The 27,732-nt window shown below is 38.4% G+C and overlaps 2 protein-coding genes across 5 annotated transcripts; one reads left to right on the forward strand and one right to left on the reverse strand.

The window, feature by feature from the left end:
• Positions 1 to 8,395, forward strand: rbm39b (RNA binding motif protein 39b). The gene is made up of 15 exons (XM_059334175.1): positions 1 to 201; positions 1,320 to 1,377; positions 2,925 to 2,974; positions 3,096 to 3,287; positions 3,719 to 3,775; positions 3,975 to 4,092; positions 4,180 to 4,332; positions 4,729 to 4,866; positions 4,947 to 5,012; positions 5,093 to 5,297; positions 5,904 to 5,990; positions 6,080 to 6,176; positions 6,603 to 6,708; positions 7,683 to 7,761; positions 7,846 to 8,395. Exons 2-15 carry the CDS (start codon positions 1,327 to 1,329, stop codon positions 7,944 to 7,946), a joined length of 1,500 nt encoding a protein of 499 aa, XP_059190158.1. The 5' UTR covers positions 1 to 201; positions 1,320 to 1,326; the 3' UTR covers positions 7,947 to 8,395.
• LOC131972349 (embryonic polyadenylate-binding protein-like) lies at positions 5,752 to 27,130 on the reverse strand. Of its 4 annotated transcripts, none has more exons than XM_059334169.1 (17): positions 26,972 to 27,130; positions 24,661 to 24,865; positions 23,551 to 23,744; positions 22,864 to 22,979; positions 22,638 to 22,709; positions 21,503 to 21,642; positions 21,287 to 21,381; positions 20,406 to 20,543; positions 19,923 to 20,018; positions 19,060 to 19,320; positions 17,383 to 17,470; positions 16,153 to 16,272; positions 15,011 to 15,147; positions 13,382 to 13,490; positions 12,130 to 12,260; positions 9,911 to 9,986; positions 5,752 to 5,998 (listed from the first exon to the last, which is right to left on the reverse strand). In XM_059334169.1, the coding sequence occupies exons 2-16, from the start codon at positions 24,851 to 24,853 to the stop codon at positions 9,924 to 9,926; spliced, it is 1,953 nt and encodes a 650-aa protein (XP_059190152.1). In that variant the 5' UTR covers positions 24,854 to 24,865; positions 26,972 to 27,130; the 3' UTR covers positions 5,752 to 5,998; positions 9,911 to 9,923. The 4 variants fall into 4 exon arrangements, with proteins under 4 accessions (XP_059190152.1, XP_059190157.1, XP_059190156.1 ...); XM_059334173.1 differs by lacking the exon at positions 5,752 to 5,998 and adding an exon at positions 9,104 to 9,619; XM_059334170.1 differs by lacking the exon at positions 5,752 to 5,998 and adding an exon at positions 9,109 to 9,492.
• Positions 27,131 to 27,732: the final 602 nt, after the last annotated feature.

The raw sequence follows: 27,732 nt of genomic DNA on the forward strand, positions 1-27,732 counted from the left end.
ACGAAGAAGAAGGAAGGCGAGCATCAGACACCAGGCCACGGAGAGTCGCTAACATATAAAAGGTTACATAACTTCGATAACTGTGCTTTGATCTTAGCTTCGTGTGATCTCCGGAGGAGCGAGGCATCGACACAAGACTCATCTGCAGCACATTGTCCGTGATATTTTGACTTGGGCACATCATTTCATCAATTTCAAACGGTAACGTCAAATGTTTGCTAATTAGGCGGAAACGCTGTTAGCCACATTAGCCGCTAACTTAGCGCTTTTCCCCCTCACGTAAACACTGTAAACATCTACTAGCAGTGCGGTGTAAAATTGATTGATATTTACACCTTTTTTTTTATATACACATACACAGCGAAGTGAAACGCAGCAATAAATGAATAATAAGGGTATGAATATAAGCTAACTCAAGCTAGCGTTGAAACGACGGAGAGGTGGCTAGTTAGCGTTAGCTTCGTGTTGAGGGCAACGCGTGTTTATCCTGAATGTTTCCTCTAGCGCTAAACACGTTTGACTTCTATTGAATCTGGGACGTTAAAAGGCGTGTAGTTAGTCAGGTTATTTGCGTTTACATCCACCTGATACAAGATAAAGCTTGAACTGGTGGGGCATTTTACACAACTTGGGGTAAACCGTCTCATATTGCCGTCTGACTAATTTATTTTTAGCAAACGATAATCTATCTTCCATCTAATGGGTTTTTAGTCCCAAAGCATTCATTGTTGTCGGCTATAACTGAATCTGACTAACCTTAAACGAAAAATGTGGCTTAACTTATAAAGCGTTTTTGCTAAGAAAAAAAAAAAAAAATTCTCAACCAGTCCTCAAAGTTGTTTGCAATCGCATAACAATGACCAAAGAAAGTAGATGTGGTAATTTAACTTAACCCTTTTCTATTTATTTTTTCTTAGGTTATCAAGTTTACTGATATACTGTGTGTTTTATGTGGTAATTATGTTTGATGTATGTTTGTGTCTTGTTTTACTTTTGATGTGTTAAGGTTCTTGTTTATTATTGTGGTTTTATTTATTTATTTGGGTTGGTTTTGTGATTTTGTTGTTGTGGTGTTTTTTGTTTTGTTCTTGTTTTTCTCTGTTTGTTCATTGGTGATTTGTGTTGTGTTTTGTCTAAATTAATAAAATAAAAATAAAAATAAATAAATAAAAAAAATAAAAAAGTAGATGTGGTAGCTGTTAGGGAAGGGAAAATAAACAATTGCCCAGCTGCTTCACACCGATTGTTTCAGTTCGTTGCTTTCTCTCACGGTTAGTTTGTTGTTTTTAACGGTAATCATTGTTGTCTCTCTTTCACAGGATCATCATGGCTGATGATTTTGACGTAGAGGCCATGCTGGAGGCTCCCTTCAGAAAGGTGGGTTGCAGATTTCAGAGATAATGAGGCCTGTTTCACTGTTATGATTTACTCTTGAGTCCTTTTTTTATATTTGCTACTGTGACAAAGTTTACTTGAATGTTGTGTGGTGTGATTGAGTATTTAAAACGCAATACAGAATTATAAATAAATCCACATCTATCTCTCTTTATAGACTTCCCTAATGATATCTCACCTCTACTCCCATGAATTCATCTTTGATTCCACTGTGAACTGTGAAAAAAAGGAAGGTAGTTATTGTGCATATACTGATGTACTGTGGTTCACCTTAGGACTAAAAGAGATTCAACCTAGAACATCCAATCCCTATTCGGTTTCAACAAGGTGAATGCCAATGGTTGATAAGCCCATCTTTACCTGTCCAGCAAAGGAGGCAGTATTCAGATTTACAATTTGCATGTTATCACAGGTTCTGAACATGCAATTCTAGTTAAACAAAATCAGATTAAACCCCAGATCTTCAATGGGAAAAATGTTATACTGTGTGGTTTGACAAAAATGTAAGTACTTAAACTTTCTTTAAATTGCTTTTTATTTAGAATCATGTCTGATGTGTTGAAAAAAATAATTCTTGTAATTAAGGTATTTTGAATTGTTTATACATTTGTGTTTGGAATCCTATCTTTATAGTATGACAACAGTATGCTTGAAAAAACAGCTTGATATTGCAGTCGTGGAGCTTCGTTGTGTGATCTCATGAACCCATGGTTTTATGGCACAATACAGGTGAATAATTAAATTGCTGGTAAATGTGAATACTGCCTCTTTGCCATAGTCAACTGTAATGTGAAACAGCATCTTGATTTTGCATGCTACACGATACCACAGATATTGATATATTAATAGAATGACTGTAAAAATAGAAACTTCTATCTAGCATTGTATTATAAAATGAGTTACTTTTCAGTAGTTAATCATTCCTTAAGCCAAAAGGTTGGAAATATTACTTATGATATAATGGCAGTGTAACACGTGGCTGAATTTATGGTTTTATTTCATTTTTTTTTATTTACTCATTTCTTTTCTTGGGCGTCAATATTACTAAGAAGTGTGAATCCCTGTTTGCTTCAGGGCAAGATGTGTGACAGAGGTGGCATCGAGCTCTTACAGTCCAAGAACGAAAATGGGTGAAGATCACTGGACTGACACCAACCACACAGGATCTCTTTTAGTGGTCGTGGGCCATGCGTGGTCACATGATTAGGCACAAATAGTGGCATTGGTACGACTTACAAGAAGGGGAATGGTGGAGATGATCTGAGCTCAGCTAATATGTTGGACAGTTTCCCTTTACTTTGCTTTGTTACGTTAAGTACTGAGCAGCCTTGTAAAAAAACTGGATGGGATGGGAAGCTATTGGGGTGGTGGAAGGACACTGTCCAGACAAGACAGTAGGAAGTTTTGAAGTATAATTATTAATTGAATATATTCTGCATTTTCTCTTGTCCCACCCCATCCCCTTTACCTTGACAACCTGAAATGTTTCATCTACGTCCTCATGATGTTCTTCTATCAACCTTGCTTAGGATGAGATCAAGTCCTCTCATGCAAATGGACATGACGACCAGAACAAGAAGTAAGTGCTGAATATATTATGCTATATCATCTCTTGTGGATTTGGGCGATATAAAGATGATTCATTTAGAGTAAAATGTGGTCACTCTGCATGGCGCTAGCAGTGTTGTAACATGTTTCAGGAAAAGGAGGAGTCGAAGTAGGAGCCGAAGCCCAGGCTCCAGGAAGAGAAGGAGCAAGAGCAGAGACAAAAAAAAGGGTAAGAAGAGGAGCAAGAGCCGAGAAAGAAAGCGAAGCCGCAGCAGAGAACGCCATCGCAGCAAATCCAGAAGCAAGGAACGTTCTGGGCGGTACAGAGCACGCAAGAGCCCAGTGTATGTGACCTTTTTGTTACCACTTAATCACATTTCCACCCTGTGTCCATGTGAATAGTACACACAGTCTAATGCGGCCTTTTTTTAACAAGATAGTTCTGCACAGTTTAAGAGGTTAGGCAACACTATTTTTTTTTTATTGAACACCTGACAGTGTAAAAAGAACAAAGGAACATAAAGTGGATCATAAAAGTTTAAAAAAAGATTTACTTGGTCACTAGAACAGTTTTATTGGATTGCACAACATTGTACCTGTATAGCTAATATAGTGGATACTAGATTTAAGTTACCAATAGTTGTCTGTGTGGTTCACATGTTGTATATTCAAACAATGTTATCCTCAACATTATGCTTTAAACAGATGCAAACATTTTTAGGAAATGTTGAAAGTGTATTTGAAGTTTGAAAAGTAATTTTCTTTTCTTTTTTAGCCGGAAACGTTCCAAAAGTCGGAGTCCTCCCTTCAAAAAAGAGAAGAGTCCCATCAGGTGAGATAAATCTTCACTTTTCTACTTTTTAGGCCTGTGGGAACTTTTTCTGATTTTTCACACTGAAATCTAACCTTTATCTTTAGAAAAGAGTTAATATAAGATATTTTCAGGGTGCCATCAGGCCACATGTCTTTGAATTGCCGTAATAATTAACTTCACACATTGTTTATTAACTGTTATCGTTTCGTATTTCAAGGCAACCAATCGACAATCTTACACCAGAGGAGAGGGATGCCCGCACAGTTTTCTGCATGCAGCTTGCTGCGAGAATCAGAGCACGTGACCTGGAAGATTTCTTCTCAGCTGTTGGAAAGGTCGGTTGATTTTCAAGTCGTTGTCTTATATAATTCTTGTCACAAATAATAACTTATCACTTACATTGTCACCATTTCTTTCTGCAGGTAAGAGATGTGAGAATGATCTCTGACAGGAACTCCAGGAGATCGAAGGGCATTGCATACATAGAGTTCGTGGAGGCTTCTTCTGTCCCGCTGGCTATCGGATTGACCGGTCAGAGGCTTTTAGGAGTGCCCATCATCGTCCAGGCCTCTCAGGTGGGTGTCTAAATGTAGACTGCAGCTGGATTATTCTAGCTAATGTACCTGAACATGATAGAGGGATTGTCCTTTTTTTGTGTGAGGTAATTATCCATAGTCTGTGTATTATGGACATAAGCTAGTGGTCCGCATGCCCCCACATTGAAGAGGCAGGTGAGAGTACCAACCTGCAAGCAAAGCAATGCGTTGCTGTGGATGTGGGGCAGCAGCAAAACATATTCTAGACCTCCTGTAGGTAATACACAGACTACGGATAAGTACATCATACAGCCCCAAAGAATCAAACTCTTTTAATAACCAAAACCTCCGTATTAAACAGCTTCTCTGGGTTTTGACAGTTCTTCTGCATTGATATGTTTAACTAATTGCATTATTTTCCACATGTAATCACAGGCAGAGAAAAATAGAGCCGCAGCTGCCGCCAACAATCTACAGAAGGGCAGTTCAGGTCCCATGAGGCTGTACGTGGGCTCGCTGCACTTCAACATTACTGAAGAAATGCTTCGAGGGATCTTCGAGCCGTTCGGAAAGGTCAGGAGCTGGTTTTACATACAAATATTGATTTGTGTTGTGGATGCATTTGATTCTCATATATTGTCTTGTTTCCAAAGATTGAGGGAATCCAGCTTATGATGGACAGTGAGACTGGGCGATCCAAAGGATACGGCTTCATATCGGTAAGTAAAGCATCGGGACTTCACTGGCAGAGGTTTAGTGTTGGCAGGTAGTTTGACTCTAACCTCTTTGCTACTTAAAGTTTGCAGATGCAGAGTGTGCAAAGAAGGCCTTGGAGCAGCTGAACGGCTTCGAGCTGGCCGGACGTCCGATGAAGGTGGGGCATGTTACAGAGCGCTCCGACTCATCGACGGCCAGCTCGTTCCTGGACAACGACGAACTAGAGAGGACCGGCATCGACCTCGGCACCACGGGGCGCCTACAGCTTATGGCTCGACTAGCAGAAGGTTGGTAGTGACTTCTAACATTATCAGTCTTAATTCAGTGCAGAGCTCTCCGACAGCAGCTGTTCTCAACCTTGGGGTCGGGACCCCAATTGGGGTCGCAAGATGATTTCTGGGGGTCGCCAAATCATTTTGGAAGTCAGATCTGTCTCCACTGTGTTAAAGTGTTCATGTATTTTAGTCTTTTTGATCACTTAATGTATTTTTTTGGTCATTTTGTGTCTTTTTTGGTCATTTTGTTTCTTTTTTGGGTGATCTTAACTGTGCGTGTGAGATTGTGTTCAGTGAGCGGGGGTCACGGACAACATGCATGTTAAATTGGGGGTCGCGACTCAAAGGTTGAGAACTACTGTCCTACAGGGCTCTGGTGTGTTTTGTGGAGTTCACATGGCCACAAAGATGAGAACCCTAAAGCGTACCTGACTGTTTGAACAGCTGAAATAACTCTTAGGCCTGATAAAACAAAACATTTGTACAGTTTATTCTGGGTTTGACTGCTGGCACACAAAGCAATATCGATCTTATCAAACTTGTCTCATTTTTTCCAGCATCATGAAGCAACCATTGGAATCAGTTACTTAAAATATTGTCCTTTCTATCCCTCTACAGGAACTGGATTGAAGATCCCTCCTGCTGCTCAGCAGGCTCTCCAGATGACTGGGTCCATACCCTTTGGAAACATCGCTGCTCCACCAGGTGAGGGCCTAGAAGATGAAAAACATGGTTAGCTGTTATTTAATAATTACAAAATTCAGTGACAAATTTTATTTTTCTCTTTATTTCAGCTGTTCCAGCTCCAGCTCCAAGTCAAGCCTTGAACCTCCCATCACAGCCGCTGGCCACACACTGCCTTCAGCTGTCCAACATGTTCAACCCACAAGCGTAAGGATACTCATATTTCAACACGCACATTGAAATAATTTTGTCGTCTCTGTAATTGTTCTTCCTGTCTATGACTGGCTGCGGAGAAATGTTTTCCTAAGTTTCAGTTTAAGTGAGGTTGACTAAAATTTTGCTAGATTGGCATTTCGTTCTACTCCAAACAAAGCAAAACTGATGCCTTAGCATCAGCTGGCCATTTTCACAGAACAAAAGCTGTGGATTTCATCCTCATCTCAAACTGAAATCACTTTAAAGTGGGATCTTTTTGGCCGGTATGAACAGCAGGAACAATTACAGCCACCAATGACTTTACATGTAGATTTGGGCCGTTCACTATTTTAGAAAAAAGGCAGACTTAACCTTTTTGAGAAATAATGATTAAAGATTCTGAAGCCATATTTTTAACATCACCACTTGTCTTTTCAGGGAAAACGATCCGACCTGGGCCATTGAGATCCAAGATGATGTTATTGAAGAGTGCAACAAACACGGAGGAATTGTTCACATTTATGTCGATAAGAATTCTGCTCAAGTAAGTTTGACCCTTACTGATGTGTTAAAGAATCTGCTCACCCAAATAACAAAACCAATTCCACATATCCCAAGTGGATCAAAGCTTCTATTGTTTTCCAACTCACTTTAGAGATGACCATGCCAACTTTAAGAGTGAGCTGTGATTTGCTAGTACTTGTTTCCTCAACATATGTTTCAAATATGTTTATCGGGAAACCAGTCACTTAACAGAAATTAATGGTCAACAGTTATGTAGATTACTTTATTCATCCCCGAAGGGAAATTCGGTTGTCACAGAAGTCCGGTATTCAAGTACAATAAAATACTGAGGTAGCATAAATAAAAACAATAGAAAAAAACACAGAATAGAACAAGGACACTTAAGAAGTTAAAAAAAAGAGAAAAAAAAAGAACATCAGTTAGTAGGATGGTTGGCAAGATGATGGTAATAATTAAACTGGTGATATATGATGGCAACAATGCTATATTGACTAGACGGTATATAATATATGTAATAATAGATAATAAACTATATAAAAATAAATAAAATGAAAAATATGATATATAATATATAATAATAAATAAGGCCGGTATAATAATAATAGTAGTATATTACAGTATATATTATAATATTAATAACATAGCAAAGTGTCGTGCATAGATTGCGTGTTTCCTTTGTTGTTGTTTTTACAGAAGGTGGGAAACTAATCCCTGACAAAAAAGACTAGCAAGTAAACAAACAGAGCCCTGCATCAACAAAGCAGAAGAAACAAATATGACAGGACAAGGTGTCTCAACGTATTGAGTCCCTGCCTAGCTAGCTCCTTTACCAGTAGAAGTACTAGTCAATCACAGCACAGTTTAGGCTTGGTTTTAGCTGAACTGGGTTGGAAATGGTGTCCATGTTCCACAGATGTCACTAAGGACAAAATGCTAGGAAGTAACTTGATAGAAACTGGACCCAGTGTGACATTTTGTAATCTCTTTCCACAGGGTAATGTGTATGTGAAGTGTCCCTCAATACCAGCAGCTATGGCAACTGTAAATGCACTTCACGGACGCTGGTTCGCAGGTATGTAACAAAGCCATTTGGTCATTAATGACTAAACGTGTTTAACAAGATTTTAACACTTTCCTATTGTTTGCTCTCTTCCAGGCAAAATGATAACAGCCGCCTATGTCCCATTACCGACCTACCACAACCTCTTCCCCGATTCAGTAACGGCGAAGCAGCTTCTAATGCCGGCACGCCGATAGTCTGAGACGTGCTTATGGAAGTCACTGTAAATACATTTGTTTGCAGTCATGGAAGTGTCGTTGAAACAGACGCATTGAATTAGTTGGCTGTGTGTAATAAAAGTTGCCTCAAGTTCATGTGTTCACCATTGAAAATTAGGCAGTTTTTCTTTTTCAGTTGCTTTTCAAATTTTTTGTGGGTTTGTGTTGTAAACTACCACTGAGAAGTAATCTGCGGGTATCTATTGGTCTGTATGTTTTTAAATATTCCTGTCTTATCTGCTTGTTTAAATCAGTTTTAGATTTAAAATAAATTGCAAAGAGTTACAAAACTGTGTTGGGTTAATAGGCCTTAAATGCCAAAAGTATATCAATGTCAACAATAATCCTTTGTAACTTTTTACAGCCATAATTTCATTTTTTGTATGAAGGCTCCCAATAAACTTTGGCAAATTTGAGAATTCATTTTACATTTATGTCCCCCTCTTTTCATGCCCATATCAATTTAAAAATGCTGTTATTCAGTAGTACACAAATGTGCTGTGTGCTATGTAAAGCTAGTTAATCCACGCAGAGAAATCAGTATCTGGATAACCAGTCCGGCTGTGTGCACATACAAGTCCCTCCCTTTGGCATTGATATGCAATCAGATCAGATTTGACTTTATTAATCCCACAGTGGGGAAATTTCTTTGTTACAGCCGCAAAGTTTCACACAATTTAAGAAAACACATTTAATATACAACTTAGTGCAATTTTAAGTGGAGAAATGTGCAGAGTGCAGATTTATTTAATGACCTGGGAATGAGTTGAAACGGTTTGCACCTCTCAATTTTCATGTCCTGCTGGCTAACTGCCAGCAAGTTGCTGCTGCCCTGTCTCTACATTTGTCTTGACAATTAAATTAAGCTTGTGTAGACTCAAACTGTAATTGTGTGCAGCATGAGGCCGGGATAGAGGCACTCTGACCCAGGGAAACTCTGTTGGAGGCCCGGTGGTGATAAGTGGAATTGGGGGAAACGGCTCCAGGATTTCCAGGGGGTCATTGGGAGCACTCTGACCCGGGGAAACTGTTGGAGGGCCCTACAAGATTGATGTAAAGATACATATTTATTGCATATTCGGATCGCCTGGCAGTAACTAATGCAAATACTCACTATTTGCATGTCCACACAATTTGAAAAATGGATTCCCAAGACACAAGACTTTGAAGATATAGAGTAACTGGTTTGTTTGGCAAATGTACGTCTGATTAACCAATAACCAGCCCCTCTGAAGGAGCAGTGCATAGCTGCTTTTCTAACAAACAGTCCAGAGATCTCTAATCCACTACCTGGCAATAAGGACACATAAGTTTGTCAATGATACATTTCCCTTGTGTTAAACAAATGACACAAGACAGGTTTAATGCATATTCTGTGAACTTTATCTTTTTTTTAACAAAAGGTATTGCAACAACAAAATGGCTTTAACCTTACAAATCTCTCTAATTTACTTTTTTTTTTTTCTTTTTTTCAAAATTTTACTTTTTTTTATTAATTTTTTCCCCTCCAGAAAGCCGTTGACATCTGGAAAAAAATTCACAAGGTTAAAGTCAACTTTGGTTGTCTGCACATCACCACACAGCTGTGTATGTTTTTCAGCCATTATATGGTGATCACCACAAGGGCTTCATTTTCAAACTTCCCAGTGTTACTGTCAAATTAAACAAATTTAAGATTGGTTAGAATAGTATACTTTCATTTAACTAAATAAACAATTAACCTGATGCAGATATTTGCAAGACCACATAGCACATGGAGGGCTAAGGTGAGTTTTCCCACAGCAGAACAATTAACTAAAATTTACTGCCTTTATGGTCTGAGTAATAAGCCAAAATAATAAAACTGATACTTCAAGCTTAAATTTGTAGCAACTGTTGTCAACAATCAGGTGTCGTAACGATCCTTTTCCTGCCGAAATGTCGAAGAGGAAGTTGTTGCTGACCTGAACGGACTCTTCACTTCTTAGGAGAGCATTCCTTTGCCTGGTGAGCCTGCAGGACAGCAATGGCCTCATCCACCTAACCGCAGGAGAGTAAAAGAGATAACTCAGCAACGCCATTCTCATTAAAACCGCTCGCAGGTCTGTAAATAAGAAGCTACAGCCAGGAGCTGGTTAGCCTAGCTTAGCATAGAGACTGGAAATGTGGGAAACGGAGCTGGTCTCTCTCAAGATGTTAACAAAATCTGACGACAAATTTAACACCCCTTTCATGCAAAGAATATCGGGAGAAGATTGAGTAAGCAAAATGTCCTAAAATTATAAACTATTCCTTTAATAAATACCAAGGGCTTATTTTTGCCATATTTGCTAGGTTTCAACAGTAAAAAAAATTTCTTGGCAGATTTCCTTTTCTATGGGCTGAAATATGTGCCACCAGAAACTGAATTTGAATTATTTATATTTGAATGTGAATTGCTTAACTTGAATAATTGCATTAAAACTGAATTTGAATCACATAATTTGAATCTGTATTGTTTAATTTGAATCATTGCATTGAAAAGCTGAAATTTAATTTATTAGTTTGGAACTGAACATTCAGTTCTCATAATTCAAATTCAGTTTGCAAAATTAAATTTCAATCTGCGACAAAGATACACAGAGTGCCTCTTCGGCCAATCAGCACCTCTGTTTTTTTTTGTAACGTTTGTTGCCACCCGGTTGCCATAGCACCTCTTCGGCCAATCAGCACTTCCATTCCGTTCCAGCTTCATCCATGGTCAAGCCAGCCTAACTTCTTCCTCCATTTCGTGGCAAGTGGCAACCGGTGGCAACAAATGTTACGAAAGAAAACAGAGGTGCTGATTGGCCGAAGAGGCGCTATGGCAACCGGGTGGCAACAAATGTTACCAAAAAAAACCAAACAACGGAGGTGCTGATTGGTCGAAGAGGCACTTTGTTACCTTCAGCAAATTGAAATTGAATTGTGAGAACTGAATGTTCAGTTCCAAACTAATAAATTCAATTTCAAATTACAATTCAGATTGAGTTTTTCAATGCAATGAATCCAATTGAACAATACAAATTCAAATTGTGATTAAAATTCAGTTTTTTAATGCAATTATTCAAGTTAAGCAATTCAAAATACAAATATAAATAATTCTAATTCAGTTTCTGGTGGCACATATTTCAGCCCATACGTTTCCCCCTAATTAAGTCATAATTGCAAATAATTATAATCATGAACCTCTGGGAAATGCCATGCTTGCAAAACAATTTTTTTTTTTTTTACGATTCAGTGACGTTACTAGCCTGGCTAACACCAGACCAAATCTCATTTGAGGTTTGGTCTTGACACCTGCCGTTCATTTCTCCGTAGAGGAGGTGTGGTTTACGATCCTCCGGAGCCGTTTATTGGACGCTTAGAATGTCTATCAAAGCGTCTGTAGGTAGCTCTTAGCCAATCAGATCAGTTATACCAGATGACGTAGTAGAGCAACAGAGATGGATGTTTGTTGTGTGTGTGTCTGTGAGAGTGTTGCTTGCTGCTTTGCTTCTCCAGTTCTCGCTTTCTGCAAGATTATTTATTTTCACGCTTTATTCCCCCTCATGTCATTCAGCCACACACATCCACTGATTTCATGGGCAACAAACAAGCTGCTGCGGGTCTCTCGGCGGCTCCGCTGTCCCCCGGCTCGGAGCGAGAACACCGGCGGTCTCGTCGTTACGTAGCGCCGCTAGCCGGCGCTACCGGTGATCTGGCTACGAGCCAGGGGACAGCGGAGCCGCTGAGAGGCCTTTCAACTTTCGCTCTAGTTTTGCGTCTGCAGCAGGCATGTTGGATCCGGAAAACTACAAGCTGAGTAGTACGCGTCATCGTCTTGCCGTCCCTCCCCATTCTGTGAGTGGATCCCTAAAACAGGGCTAAGAAACCTCCCTGGTTGCCAGACTGTCTGGAGGTTCGAAATTAAATTCGAGCGTGCAAGGCAGTCTGGGTATACCCAGGCTAAGACGTTACTAGCTTAATAAGGAATTGTTTCCACATTGCCCCAACTACCACTACATCCAGTTTTTGGTTGCAAGAAAATCCAAAAACGTGTTTGGGATTAAAATAAAATAAAAAATTGGTCAAGACACACTAGTCCTGATTACATACTTTTTTTGCCATGATCTGCCTGTTACGACAGTGGTGAGGACTATGAGGAAAGTGAACATCATTCTACCTTGGAGTGCAGGGACTCGGGGGTCTCCAGCATGTGGAGCAGCTCAGAGTTGTCGATCTCCAGCAGCATGCCGGTGATTTTTCCAGCCAAGCTTGGGTGAAGGGAATGGACCACTGGGTACAACCGCTCCCCTGTTTATCACACCACGGATAGTGGATTAATAACCAAGTGAACAAATTGCTTCTACATTAGATTTTATAATTCTCTATTCTCACATCAGGACCCTTGAAAAGCGTTAAAAAAAATGTACGTCGTAACTTATCACTTAACTGGCAACTTTGTCTTTAATTACTCCTCCATATCAGTGTTTTCCCTCAGTTTTGTGGAAGAATTAGAAAGTTGTTTACATTTTTCTATTAAAAATATGAAATCTCACATAATTTGGGACCATATTTATTACAATATTTGTATACAATTTGGAAAAGCTATAGCAGATAATGAACTAGCCAATGCCCAAAACACTTTAAGACAAAACTTGCTAAAGAAGTCCAATAAAAGACCAACTACAATCATCTGGGATCAGTGTTATTTAGGTAGATGCACTCCATAGCAACGAAAACTAGAATTGAAAAAAAATTTTTGTTAACTGAAATAAAATACAAATAAAAAAAATAAAAAAACTAACTGAAACTGTATTGTGTGGTTACAAAACTAACTAACATTATAGTAAAAATGTCCTTCGTTTTGGTCTACTTTTTTCATACATAATCCAGTGTTTCTATTAGAAAGACGATTCTGTTAGTGAACATGCAGGAACACATTGGTAAATATGTATACTGCCTTTGGGATGTCTACACTCAAACTAAAATTCAAAAGACCTGGAACTGTAAGAGTTAATAACCTTATTGGGGCTAAGATGAATAAACCAAAGGAAATAAACGCGAAATTTATTATGACTTCTTTGAATCTCACACCCAACACGTAGCCAATTACAAAAAAACTAAAACTAACACTAAAAATAATAAAAACTAAACTAAAACTAAGCATTTTCAAGAAATAAAAAACTAAAACTAGCAAACTCACTCTAAAAACAAACTAACACTAACTGAATTTGAAAACAAAAATTCACAACAAAATTAAAACTAAAACTAATAAAAAATCCAAAACTATTATAACCTTGCTCCACAGTAACCGGTTCTTATTTCCATCTTTGAGCTGCTGCAACACCTGTATGTCCCCTTTGGGTATATTTAAATGCTTATCTTATCTGAAAAGGGGGAAAAGGTCAGTGAATAACGTGAATGGTCCCCACCAAGGAGCTGTTTCTGATCCATGAGTGGAGCTGCAGCCAACATGGAGGCGGTGAGCGGCTCGGGGCCTTGAATGGGCACCGGCGGCTCCATCACAGGTGCAGGAACAACCTGAAGACAGAGTGTAACGGCATTAACTTCAATAACATCTTGGTGATAAAAAAAACAACAACTGGACGTTAGAAATAATCTGTCTCTGTTTTCCTTTTCTATGGGCTGAAATATGTGCCACCAGAAACTGAATTTGAATTATTTATATTTGAATGTGAATTGCTTAACTTGAATAATTGCATTAAAACTGAATTTGAATCACAAAATTTGAATTTGTATTGTTTAATTGAATCATTGCATTGAAAAGCTGAAATTTAATTTATTAGTTTGGAACTGAACATTCAGTTCTCACAATTCAAATTCAGTTCGCAAAATTAAATTTCAATCTGCAACAAAGATACACAGAGCGCCTCTTCGGCCAATCAGCACCTCTGTTTTTTTGGTAACGTTTGTTGCCACCCGGTTGCCATAGCACCTCTTCGGCCAATCAGCACTTCCATTCCGTTCCAGCTTCATCCATGGTCAAGACAGCCTAACTTCTTCCTCCATTTCGTGGCAAGTGGCAACAAATGTTACGAAAGAAAACAGAGGTGCTGATTGGCCGAAGAGGCGCTATGGCAACCGGGTGGCAACAAATGTTACCAAAAAAACAAACAACGGAGGTGCTGATTGGTCGAAGAGGCACTTTCTATCTCTGTGCATTGGGATCACTATCTGATTGACTAGGTCGCTATCCATGCATGCGTAATTCACTAACTGTGTGTGTGCCCTCGCTCTATGCATTTATAGATTAATCATGTCAGATGCTTTTGATACAATGATCATGTGCTAATATTGATTTAAAACTATGATTACTCTAGATACATCAAAACTAAATAAATGTATTCCATCTGCTTAAACTTAGTAAGATTCTATCATCACAAAAATATATTTATTTTATCTTTTGTATGTTATGTGAACATTGCAAAATCTGTGTTCCCACCAATATCTCTGCAAGTCATAACGAGGCAGGAGGTTGTGTTGAATGTTTTGGGAACAGGTCAGGTCACGGTGTGCTGAGGAGAAGAGATAACGGTCTTCTCTGCTTGGTGACATGACGTGCCCACAATATTGATTAAAACTGACAAATCAACGGTTCGAGGGGGACACACCTTCTGGAGAGTTCTACCAATATTCTCAGTCTCATTGTTAAAACTGGGTTTCAGGGACAGAAAGGGGGTCCAACCTCCATGAGCTGACCAGCCTAATGTGATGTCAGGGACGTGTAGTTTGAACCCAGAGACTTAACTGCACATTTCTTGACATATTGTAATAAAATCATGTTAAACTGAGAACTGGACGTCTCCTGCTCATCATTCCCCATCAAACGATCTGCGCAGAGAAATTGGTGAGGGGATTTACTGTTGGAGTCAGATAATTTAATTTTAAAAGGTTTCCTCAATGCATTTCTCAACAATGCAAACATAACTCTCTTTACAAGAACAGGGAACAGAGCACCAGAAACAACCGTGAACCCACACTGACCACTATTCCACAGTAGCTTCTGGTCCTGGGTGTGCATCAGGATTAGAGAACAGTACCTGAATTCTTGCCATGGGAGCCGGTATAGTCAAGACCTGCTGGACGTTTCTCACTGCAGACGAGTACTTGTACTGTCCGCTTCTGGTCATACCGGGCACGTCAGTACGCCCTCCAACAGTCTGGGTGGCCATGTTGTCTAAATAAAGGCATTACACGTTAACAGCCAGAAACATTCCAAGGGACACATACTGTCTGGACTGAGGCCCCGTTCACACGAGGACGCTCGCGGGTAAAAACGACAAAATATTTTATCAGAAGTGCCTTTCGTTTAGACGGTGACGGTGTTTTTGGGGGCTTAAAGACGCAAAAATCTGAAACCACCTTCCAAAGTGGAAAAGTTAAATACGCTCCTCCATAGCGTGTCCGTCTACACTGCCAAGACGCAAAACTCTGATCTGATCTGCTCACGTCACGTATGTGTTTCGGTCACATACATGCTCCAGTACAGGGAAATAAACAAACGTGGGATTATTTCCATGCGTCGGACCTTCAAGCTGCTCTGGCAGCTCTAATAAACTTACAGGAGTCTTTCCACCAAATGTACAGGATATGTACAGATAGTATTAGTGAACAGAGAAGGATCTGGAATTACCTCTATCACATTTTGGATGCAGCAATTCGTGGGAGGCGAGCCAGACGGCTGTGAACGAGACCTGGGAGATCTAGTGATGGTGGAGAACTTTGTGGAAGGAGTAGCTGATGAAAATGTGTGGCGTGAAAACTTCTGCATGCCCAAAGATGCTCTTATCGCTTTAAGTGATGCCGCCTGGCTGCATACAATCGAATTTCAAACACTTTTGCGTCACCGTATGCAGCAGATTTCCTCCCGAAAATGCTCGTCTAAACGAGGAATAAAAAGTGAAGACGCAACGCCACTTTTGCGTCTTCTGTTCAAACTGTCCTGGTGTGAATGGGGCCTGAGTAGAGCAAAACTGTATATGTTGATCGTCCTCAAGTGATCCAGTTGCCTAGTTGCCAGTTGCTATGTTATTTTTCATTTGAATGTACTGTGATGTTGTCATGTTTGACTATTCCCGACATAAAAACTAATAAAAATATAAGTATAAAAAAAAAAAAAAGGCATTACACGTGTCAGATTTTACTATTCACATAAATGTCAAGTCATAGTTCTGGTACCTACTTGTCTTTTGTGAGGAGCTGATGATGCGTGGAGCCTGGGTGGAGGCCTGTCGGACTGTAGCGATGGGGGTGGATCCACGACGAGGAACAGCGGTGCCAACAAACTGGTTTGAGTAAGGGCCTAAAGACATGGGAGAGGACATTAACCCTTGATCAGGCAAAGAACCATATTTGGTAACTTGAGCGGACATCTATAAACAGGTCTCCTCTCTCTCCGTGAGCTCATAGAACCACATGGATTTCTACATCACAGATAGTAACACTGTGGCATCTGACCAACCAGTAAATCACACAAGATTCAAGCTTTCCTTTAATGTCATTGTATTAAAAAAGTATACAACTAAATTTACGTGTGCTTCTCATATATAAGGTGCTTTAAAAAAGACTTTCAGACATTACGCACATGTAATAAGTAGTCTAAATAGATAATGAATAGTTTAACCCATAAGAACCCATGGTGACACGCATGTATCAAAACACTTTAAATCTCCTAGAATCTCCCATATTAAGCTTTATGCTTCACCTTAACTCACATACTGTGTCACTGGAAACAGAAATGTGTAAAAGTAGCTTATTTTAAAAAGCTTATTTTTTGTTACTAGGCTAATTTCAAACCAATTTAACAATTCTAATCTGTTAATAGGGTGTCCTGTGTTGCATTTAACTTGTTCTGACCAGATTTCCTGAACAAATTAAAGTCACAATTTTGATATATGTTATGGAGATGCAAAATAAAAAGGAAAATGTGTGTCTCTGTAAGCAGAAAATGTGTCTAGTTTTTCTCTATTTTAAAACAAAAAATATCATAAACATAAATGCCATAAACGCCCATTGTAACGTTTATGTCACATCACAGATTTTTGAGATTTAGGGGTAGTATTTTTTTTTTTTTTTAAAACATCAGAAATGTGTTCTATGTGGTCCACTTATAGAACACATTATTTAAGGATAACTGGGTCTGGGTTCTTATGGGTTAAAGGTAAAAGATAAAGTGGTGATGGATGCAAATTATGTGTTATTGTCCATTTAGGCTTGCTGTGGGAAAGAGATAATGACTCAATTGACCTCGATTTGCAATATAAAAATGAAACATTTTGCAAAAAGTCTTGTAATATCCTCCAATAATACTCCAGGGTTGACAGTTTCAATTTCCAGGAGTGCCCTATAAAGGGTTAACACACATAGAATACATCTCTGCATGTAAGTGACTGTAAAACCAATGAGCCCTCACCCTGTAGTCTCTGTGGCTGTCCTGTCCAGCGAGGCACTGGTCTCATGTTGCTGACAGCGTTGTGGTCGTAGAAGGAGCGCGTGGGAGGCTGAAAGATAAATATTCATGGAAATGCTGTTCAAAGTTTTGTAATTATTGACCCTCTGATGACAAGGGAATTGAATAAACAACGAGACTTGTTACACAGCAAAACAGATCACACGAATAGGCTCTTAAATTAATATTTACCTTGGACAAAAAGTCCAGTGAAATAGGTTTGTAGCCCCATTCGGACTGGATTTATTTCTCTGAGGGTGATGGGAAGTTTCTCATCCTGTCTGAAGTGCATATGCAAGTAATTTTTTTTTACCAGTAATAACTACAGCCACATTAACTTTTGTTTTATTGCTAACTCACTGGTCCTTTGTAATTTCAATTGTGTCCAGAGCAATGTATAATAAAAAAAACATTTTCTGCAAGAAAAGCTGCTTTTCCTTTTACTGGATTGCGTCAATCCAGCATGATTTTTTTTGCTCATCTGAGGGATGGAATCATGCAAACAATACTGAATATGCATATTTGGGAACCAATATGTAAATATTAATGCCATCAGGAGAGCGAGACCTCATAAAAGCCTAAAGTCAGTTTCAGGTAGTTGCTGATAATCTCTACTGGCTGAATGTCCATGTCTCATAGAAACCACATCCTGCCATTTCCTGAGTTAAATGACAAAGGAGCACATTTAATATTCTACCCCCAACTCCTCCTGTAATGTTAACCCTTTGATGCACAACATATTGACACCCCTTCTAATTTAAAACATGGGTAAAATATGACCCACAATTATTTCCCATGTTATTTAATGCTTGATGTGCTCTATATTTTGATATTTTTGATTGAATTTTCCAAGTATTCTTTAAATATCTTGTTTTTGATAACAACAGATCATTATTTCCATTTTGCCTCTCATACTTTATGAAGAAAAATAGTTTTTGTATTATTACATAGCTAACTACTTGGCTAAGTAGCTTGCTAAGCTAACTACTTAGCCAAGAAGTTAGCTCAGTAGTTAGCTTGGCAAGCTACTTAGCTAAATACTTAGCCATGAAGTTAGCTAAGTAGTTAGCTTAGCACGTTACTTAGCTAAATACTTAGTGAAGAAGTTAGCTAAGTAGTTAGCTTAGCAAGCTACTTAGCTAAAAAAAAAATGGATATGGGTCATTTTTCACCCATGTTGTGCATTAGAAGGGCAGTGACACAAAAAGGGATTTTATTAAAAAAATGAATCAAGGAAAGATAAAATTAGGATGTATGATGATCAAAAACAAACTAAGACAAAAACTCATACATATCGGGTCACTTTAGACCCATGTTGTGCATCAAAGGGTTAATCCCTTTCCAATTGTGTTTATGATTTTTTAAAAATAAATCATAAACAACAATCAGTGAAGTCATCCATCACTTTGACTTCCTGGGCTTTAAGAGTTATGTTTTGCTGCCTCGTTTGGGTTAATTTGATTACATTCTCTTTTTTTAAAAACTTGGTGGCTACCGAGTAGAACATCACAGACATTTATTCTGTTTCAAAGATGCAAATGACATTTTATTTATGGGGTCAATTTCTGAGACGCAAAATCAAGATCTCTGCTCTTTCCAGCGTGATGAATATTACCTCCTGTCACTGTTCGAGCGTCGTACCTGTGGTACGGTCATGTAGTATCCACCCTGCTGGTACGAGTCGATGATGGGACTCGTCATGGTCCTCAAGGTGGCGAGTCGCTGCATGTATTTATTGGTCAGGATTGCTTTGCGCTCCTCCCTCCGCTGGGCCAGAGCCACGTACAGTGGCTTGGTGGCAATAATTCTTCCGTTCATTTCAGTCACTGCTTTTGTAGCTTCCTCAGGTGAAGAGAAACAGACAAAGCCGAAGCCCTTGCTCTGGGAGCCGTCTGTCATGACCTGCAGGAAAAGAAGAAATGTTGGAGAGACTTTGGTTTAACCCATTTAAGCTGGGAAAGCATTGCCGCATTTCTACCATTAAAACCGGGGGTGCTGTTGCGTTATTCTACCATTAAAACCGGGAAAGCGGATACGTCGTTTTGTAGTTTTTTTCCACCTATTTTCGGTCTTTTGGCCAATGAAATGCATCAGAATACATGTGGGAGTGTCGCAATGCAACAGGTTGATTTTTTAAAAAACTCAAACTCAACTTCTCATGAAAGTCACATGTATAAGCTCTCAAATACTTTTTGAATTTAATTTCCATCTACTATAGAGGCTGAAAAATCTATTATTTAGCAGGCGTTGACACTTCTGTTGAATTTCAAGAAAAACTTCAGGTTTTAGGGAGTTATTTTAAAATCGCCCATAGGTATTACAGGCATTTTTCTAGGCGTTTTAGGCCTAAATGGGTTAAAAAAAAAAAAAGAACTAAATTTAATTGGCAGGCTCTGATGGTGCACCAGTTTTCAATTTAATTCCTACATCTGGTAAATCACTAAAGTCACAGTGACTGTTGCATGTTCTTGCAAATTTTAGTGAAGAAGACCAAAGTTCCTTACCTTAGCGCTGGTGATGGTGCCGTAAGGGGCAAACTCCTTCCGGAGTCTCTCATCATCTATGCTATCGTCCAAGTTCTTCACATACAGATTCACCCCCTGGAATCAGAAGGAGTAAGAAATGATAAGATCCATACTTCCAGCCATGCTGTCAGTTTTTTCTTTCTGCGCCAAACAAATTTATAAACATTTAATGTCCAAGTTGTTCTGCATGTTCAAAGTCCTGGAATCGCTAGTCCATCAGCTTAAACCAGTATTGTACAAATCAGTCTGATTGGGGGAACAAAGGAAAAACCTTACTTTCAAATGACATTGTGACATTTTAGAAAAATACTTCCTGTCTTACCAAGACTGGATTGGAGAGTGAATATTAGTCAAGGAGGGAACACTACTAAATCTACCTTCTTATTATATCTTAATACAAGTAATTATTCTAACTCAGTAAAAGGAAGACCATTAACAATGTCTCCATATGTGCAGCAGCACCTGGTAGCGCTGGATGCGGTCCTGTTTGATCTGGTCAAACTTGCGCTTGAGCTCTCCCTGGCGCTCCAGACGCTTCTGAGCCCGACCGGCGTAGATGATCTTCCCGTTGAGGTCCTTCCCATTCATTTCATTAACTGCCTGGGAAAAAGAGACGAGCATCAGCAGGTTTAACAGGTTCTGAGTGTGTCTCCGGTCAATGCCCGGCTCCCTGTAAGAGTATTTCACCCGTTGATTTTCACCAGTGATCAGGACAGTCAATATCTCACGTGTTAGCAACAGCTAACACCTGGCACGTTGTTCTTTGCCAGTGCAGTGAAATAAAGACAACGTGGCTGTAAAATAAGTCAATACTGCCTTAATGGCTTGTATTTTGTTTTTGTATTTGTATTTATTTATTTGCACGATAAGAAAAGCCAATTACAAAAAACAGAAATGAAACAACAATAGTAAGTGCGGGAGAGGTTAAAAAACCCTATATGGGCTTATAAAAAGCACCTCCCCAAGAAATATATAAAAATTCTAAAATAAAACAACAATGAGAGAAAGCAACACAAAATAACAAAAAAGAAAGCAAAACAAGTACCATAGTATAGCACACACACAAAAAAGTCAGAAATAAACTATTAGGAGTCTTGATTTAACAGGTAAGCTTTCAGACTTAACTTAAAATGATTGAGGGATGAAGATAAATTAACTACATGAATATGAGAATTCCAAAGTATGGAGCCTCTGTAAGCAAAAAAAACTGAGTTTGTGTAGTGCGGCAAAAAGGAAGATGAAGTTCATCAGTGTGTCTTGTGTTGTAAGAATGTCAATATAATGAACTGCTACTGTTGGCAGGTATCCAAACAGGGTGGACATAAAAACGTGGCATACACTACCTTCTGAGCATCCTCGTGGTTGGCGTAGTTTACAAAGCCGAATCCTCGCGAACGGCCTCTCTCATCCTTCATCACCCGCACACTGAGAGTCCTGCCTGGGAGTTAGAGCGCAAAACACAGTCTGTAACTTTCTGACTGACATTCATTACAAACAAAAAAACACAACTGAGAAGAAGCGCAGCACAAAAAATATTTTTTAAATCTGTCTTATCTTACCAAATGCAGAGAAGACTTCCTTGAGCTTCTCGTCGGTGTAGTCTTCTCCAAAGTTCTTGACGTAGACGTTGGTGAACTTCATAGCTTTGGTGCCAAACTCCATCTCTCTCTCCTTGCGGGACTTAAAGTGGCCAACGAAACTGTGGACAGAATCGAACCCACCGCCAGGGGGAAAAAAACGACGGCATATAAAAACGGAAAGAAAAAGAAAGCAGACAGACTTTGGAATAAGAAAACAGCATAAGAAAAACACCACGGTACAGTTGATGAGGACAAGATCAATATTTGACACATACACACACACGTCCTTCCAGCAGGAATGAAAAACCTGTTAGTCATGCGGCTTAGGACCAGATTTAAGAATAAAGGGGACACAACGGACAAAAGCGCCAAATTTTTTCCACCTGCTCTCTATCACCATAGGTTTAAATTTTTGGTAGGAGCCACTTCATCAAGATTGTGGATCGGAGATGGCACCCATATAAAGTCTATGAGAACCAATGTATCTTCCAATCCACTTAAAAGGTCAATCTTGGTGTCAAAATATGCATTTTCTGGGTAAAGGAATCATTTTAAGCTATCGAGAATATCACTAGAGATCTGACATGAGATTAAAGCGTTCCCTTGATTTTTTCTTGAGCAGTGTACATTGCAGCTAATCTGCACTCTCCCGTGAACATAGATTCATTTTCAGCTCAGGATTCCCTGCTGCAGCACTTGAAGACCTACCAGTCTGGGTGAAAATGAACATATCTATTTGATCAAATAATCATCTAGTGATATTCTCAATAGCTTTAAATGATTCCTTGACACAGAAAATGTATATTTTGGCACCAAGATTGACCTTCTAATTGGCTTGGAAGATATAGAGTTTCTCATAGACTTTATATGGCTGCCATCTCCGATCCACACTTGATGAAGTGGCTCCTACCAAAAACCTATGGTGATAGAGAGTATGTGGAAAAAATTTGGTGCTTTTGTCCGACGTGTCCCCTTTATTTGGCTAAGCCGCCTGACTATATACTCTATAGACATGGTAGCCTTCTGATGATCTTGTTTTGCCTGTTTAGTCCTAAAAACACAAAAAACACACAAAGACAACAAACCTAGACACAGATCCTACTTATTCACTGACCTACGCAGGGTCAACTGACATGTTTCCCCCAGCACACGGGCCTGTGATTCCAACTTTTTACCTGTCTCTCCACTGAGCAGGAAAAAAATGGAAATCAGTCATCCAGCATTAGTTTACAGTTTATAAAGTTAACATGCATATGTATTCTGCACTACTCTCTGCCTCACTTTACTTTTTTCAGATAGTACTTTTCACACCTTTTTAGATCGTTTTTAAGTTTACTCACACTTTCCTGTCATTCAGCAGCATCCCATTCATGGTGTCAATGGCCCGTTTCGCAGCTTCGTTAGTCTCAAAGTGAACAAATCCATAGCCTTTGGACCCTTTCTCATCACAAACAACCTACAAAGACAAAAGATTTAAATCAGAGAGATGACAGAGCTTTTGAGTGTTAAATGGGCAGCGTGATCATACAATAGTAAATAAAAGAGATTCTACCAGACTAACTGAATTTCCACTGGGGATGAATAAAGTAATTTTGATTTTGATTGACTAAGCACTGATCTATTGTGTTGGAATGATATGATATAATCATATTATTGCTTTACTAATTAAATATTATAAGCAGATTGTTATTAAAAACGGATTAAGTTACCTATGCTTTTGCATCTTAAAAAGGTTAATTGCACTGATTTGTTTTGCTTATTTATTTATTTTCATGATTTTGCATACATTTGCAACATCAGGGTGTATTGTTAAATACTATTTTAGTCCCAACTGATTAAAAACATAGTGGATCACTCTACTTGTATCCATATTCATCATCCCAACATTGCATGCAAAAAATTACTGTATTATCACACCGCTGCTTGATACTCAGAACAACATTAGCTTAATACACACTGTACAAACAAGACCATATAGCTATGTCAACCATGCAGTCAGTGATCAATGGATGACTCAGGCCACTTACCTTGCAGGACAAAATATTGCCGAAAGCGGAGAAGGTGTCATACAGCGCCTTGTTGTCAATAGATTCGTCCATGTTCTTGATGAAGATGTTTCCCACACCAGACTTTCTGAGTCCGGGGTCACGCTGAGACCACATTATTCTGATAGGCCGACCCTTGATGACATCGTAGTTCATTGTATCGAGGGCGCACTCCGCTAAAAATAAAAATAAAGTAGGCAAATCAAAAGACCCCGTCACCAAGAAGTCATTCAATCATTCAAAAATACAGATCCCCTTTACACTGTGCATTAAACAGGGTTTACACTTTTTCAATGGTCAAATTCAAGCACTTTTCAAGGTCCATTTTCAAGTTTTTCCAGCACCTTTCAACGGTTGTAAATGGTATGTTTTAGAGGAGTACTTCGATACTAAAAGGGGTAATTTCACTTCACCATACCACCAGCAATGGTATTACACTTTTAACAACTAAAAGTAGTTTGCTAACCTCATAAAACATACTGGTATGGGAATCTAGGGGCTTCAGTAAGAAGACACAGGAGCAACAAGAAACATTTCAGAAACAAGAAGACACAGGCGGAGCGGTCGTCATTTCAGATAGGCTATAGGCTATTCAGTTTATAGATTTTCCATTGAAAATGCGGTTATCTATAGTCAGATAGCAAGAGAAATACAGTAAGAATTCCAAGCACTTAATCCAAAATCCAAGCACTTTTCAAACCTTGAAATTCAACATTAAAATTCAAGCATTCAAGGATTTCAAGCACCCGTACCAACCCTGATTAAAGTTAGTAAAGGCACCCAAATGCATTGAGGATGGATTATGATCTGATCGGCCAAACCACCTCCAAAGATAGTCAGGAACCCATCATGACATGTGATCTCATTCTCACAAAAACATCCAACCCCTTCAACATTATTCTATTATTCCTTATTCAATTTAAAACCGAGGTAGTCTCTTCTTTTAGATTACACTTTAAAATTTGCTTAGGTCTGCAATTCTAGATCTTTGCTGTAAATCCGTAGTGGGTGACACTTGACATTGGGTGACATTCATTTTCCAGCGTTAAAAGCTACATTTTATTTTTATTTTGGATAGATTTGGTACCTTACCATCAGCTGGTTGCTGGAAGTTTATGTAGGCATATCCCAGAGATCTGCGGGTGATGATGTCACGGCACACGCGGATCGACATGATGGGTCCAGCAGGAGAAAACTTCTGGTAGAGCATGGCCTCCGTAACATCAACATGGAGGTCGCCTACATACAGAGAGGCCAGGGGATACGATGGTCCACTGCTGTTCATCTTGGATGACAGCTAGTTCAACAAAGAGGAAAGATTTGACTTATGAGTATTACATTTTAACAATAAAATAAATCAACATTTGAATCAGTTTATTAAGAAGACCAAGTTAAATCCCATGCAAACCAGTATAAATTCAGTCTGTAAAGTGTATAAACTGTTTTGCAACCATTTTTATCTTTATGAAGGGGATCATATTATATTTGTGTTGTTCAGGTCTAATATTGCATCCTCCCCGTTTATATTTTGCATTTCATTTTATCTTTTTATTGCCCTTTATCTAACCAATGAAGTTGAGATACTTGATCTCTTTCAAAAGAGTTATCACATAGTTAACAATACATAACAGGAACAACAAACCTCTCTACATATAAAAACACAACTAACACAAGCTGCAGGTTCCAAAATGACCATGACATTGAAGCAACACATCTTTAACACAATTTCAACAAAAACAAACATGACATCCATCAAAAGGTAGAGGATCTATAGCAACTTTTTAAAAATTAAACCTGCAGAGGATTGGCACAGCTATTGAATCAAACTACAAAACAATTTTACTTCCTACTTGGAATACGTTTTGTGAGAAAATACAATTAAAATGATTATGAGTTTGGCTGATAATTTGTTTAAAACAAAATACAGGGAGACACAACAACGATTTGTACGGTCAATTGTTTATTATGTCCATACATGCCATTTAGATAAATCAGGGTAAGCTACACGCTTAAAAGACTTGTAACATAACCCTCTGGAGTCCATCTATTTATTGAAAATACATTTTATTTATAGTAATAACTTTATTTAGATATGATATGTAGACAAGCTGAGAAAGCCAGTTAAAGTGCAATCATAGGAGCTTTCACAGTATGCCATTTATGTTTCTAGACCATTTTTAAAATGTTATTTTTTTTCTACAATGACAGCTATTACCATTTTTAATTTACATGCAAATAGACTTTTTTATTATTAATTTTATTATTTTTCTGCTGTTTTTGTGTGTGTATAAATGGTTAAAATAAATGGTACATTTCCATAGAATGTCTTTTTTTTTTTGGTACCTGGCAGATTTATACTTTGTTAATTAAAATAAAATGAAAAATCTGACTGATAGCCAAGTTTGTGTGAAGAAAAATGAGCCATGCATGTGATGTAAGGACAGACTGAAAAATGCTAAACAGAGACAGAAATGAATGCATAGGAAGTTGACAAATTTGATTTAGCTTTTACCACACTGTAAAAAATGTTTGTAGAAATACAATCAGAAATAGGGCGTAAAATGAAAAATTGTGTATCACCGTATTAGACACTTTTAATTACCGTAAATCAAAGAATAGCACAAATAAACTGGAAGAAACACAGTTTTGCTGTAAAAATATAACATTTTCATGCAAAATGTATGGAGGAATACTATGATGTGTGAATGAATGACACAATTACCCTAAAAATAACAGAATGATTCTGTCTAAATTACATTTTTTGCTGATATTTACATTTAAATTTACAGTATAAAAACCCACTCACTTTATTTTTTACAGTGAAATTCTGGAAACCACAGCTGCCGGTATTTTTCCGTAAACTAAACAGATTATTTTTTACAGTGCAGCATTGGAGAACAATTAAATGATTTCAATTTAGCCTTGCCACGCCCCCCCTTTGGTGACCCTGGGTCCCCCCTAGGGGTCACGCCCCCCAGTTTGGGAACCGCTGGCTCAACTGATGAATTAGACTAACGTTACATTAACTCGTTTTTTTTATTAATTATGTGTACCTAATAAAGTGACACCTATGATAAATGTATGCCAGGAGAGAAAGGGTGTGGCTAAAATGCTTGTGTGAAAAGGTGCAGCAATTTAAAAATCGCTTCACACAAATTAACGTTTTTAAAAGTTTACCAACTTATTATGGCAAAAATATATAAAGCTAGCACTACAGGAAAGTGAGTTTAAATTCAAAATTTCGTAAAATATTAAGTGACTTGTCACCAAAAACACTGAGTTGAGCTAACAGTTAGCTAGTCAGCTAGGTAACACTTTGACTTTGGATCAAAAGTAGCCGATATCTGCAGCAGATGATCAAATACAAATACGATGGGAATCAATTAATATTAACGTTACTTACGACTTTTAAATGGCAAATACGTCAGATTACTGATGTGATTTTCAGTGTAGCAGGTTGTGAGCGCCGTTCAACTTTTTCCACATGGGCGGAAGGTTGTTTTCGTTTAATTGTGACCGTAGAACACCTGCTGCTCTCCTCCGCGCACCGATCCAATTAAGCTGTTCGATGGCAGAACGTGATGACTGACGTGACACTCCGCGATGAAAAGTAGTTCTCACATGTCAAAGGTTAAAATCATATAGTCACCCTGTTAAAATAATCGCCTAACTCATTTTTTCAAGTTTTGCAGGAAACACAAAAAACTTCACCAAAAGTGTAACATATGACATTTATTGATCATTTCACTCAAAAAGGATGTAACAAAGGATGGCTATTGGCATAGTAATAACACTGTGTAAATTATGTAACTTAAGAGAAATAAATGACTTAGGCAATTTTTTTGAACATGCCTTTGTGACTTAAGTAAGATATGGTAACACTTTATTTTGAAGGAATCTACATAAGAGTCACACAAGCCTGTCAGAAACGTGACATGACAAGTATCATGAGCATTAATGTTACTTCAAAGTGTCATTAATGTTCATGACAGATCCCATGTCATGTTTATGACACGCTCAAGTCACTCTTATGTAGACACCTTCAAAATAAAGTGTTACCATATCTTGCCTAAGTAACAAGGCAAAGGCATGTTCAAAAAATTGCCTAAGTCACAATTTATTTTGACTTTTTTGGACAAAAAATGACTTAGGTGATTATTTTAA

Source organism: Centropristis striata, chromosome 5 (genome assembly GCF_030273125.1).
Source record: "Centropristis striata isolate RG_2023a ecotype Rhode Island chromosome 5, C.striata_1.0, whole genome shotgun sequence".
Lineage (NCBI taxonomy): Eukaryota > Metazoa > Chordata > Actinopteri > Perciformes > Serranidae > Centropristis > Centropristis striata.

Coding starts and splice junctions, on each gene's coding strand:
- rbm39b (XM_059334175.1), top strand. CDS start 1,327: ATGGCTGATGATTTTGACGTAGAGGCCATGCTGGAGGCTCCCTTCAGA. Junction 4,093..4,179: donor TCTTCTCAGCTGTTGGAAAG/GTCGGTTGATTT, acceptor TTCTTTCTGCAG/GTAAGAGATGTGAGAATGAT. Junction 7,762..7,845: donor TCACGGACGCTGGTTCGCAG/GTATGTAACAAA, acceptor GCTCTCTTCCAG/GCAAAATGATAACAGCCGCC.
- LOC131972349 (XM_059334169.1), bottom strand. CDS start 24,853: ATGAACAGCAGTGGACCATCGTATCCCCTGGCCTCTCTGTATGTAGGC. Junction 22,980..23,550: donor GCAATATTTTGTCCTGCAAG/GTAAGTGGCCTG, acceptor TTGTCTTTGTAG/GTTGTTTGTGATGAGAAAGG. Junction 21,382..21,502: donor GGAAGTCTTCTCTGCATTTG/GTAAGATAAGAC, acceptor TCTAACTCCCAG/GCAGGACTCTCAGTGTGCGG.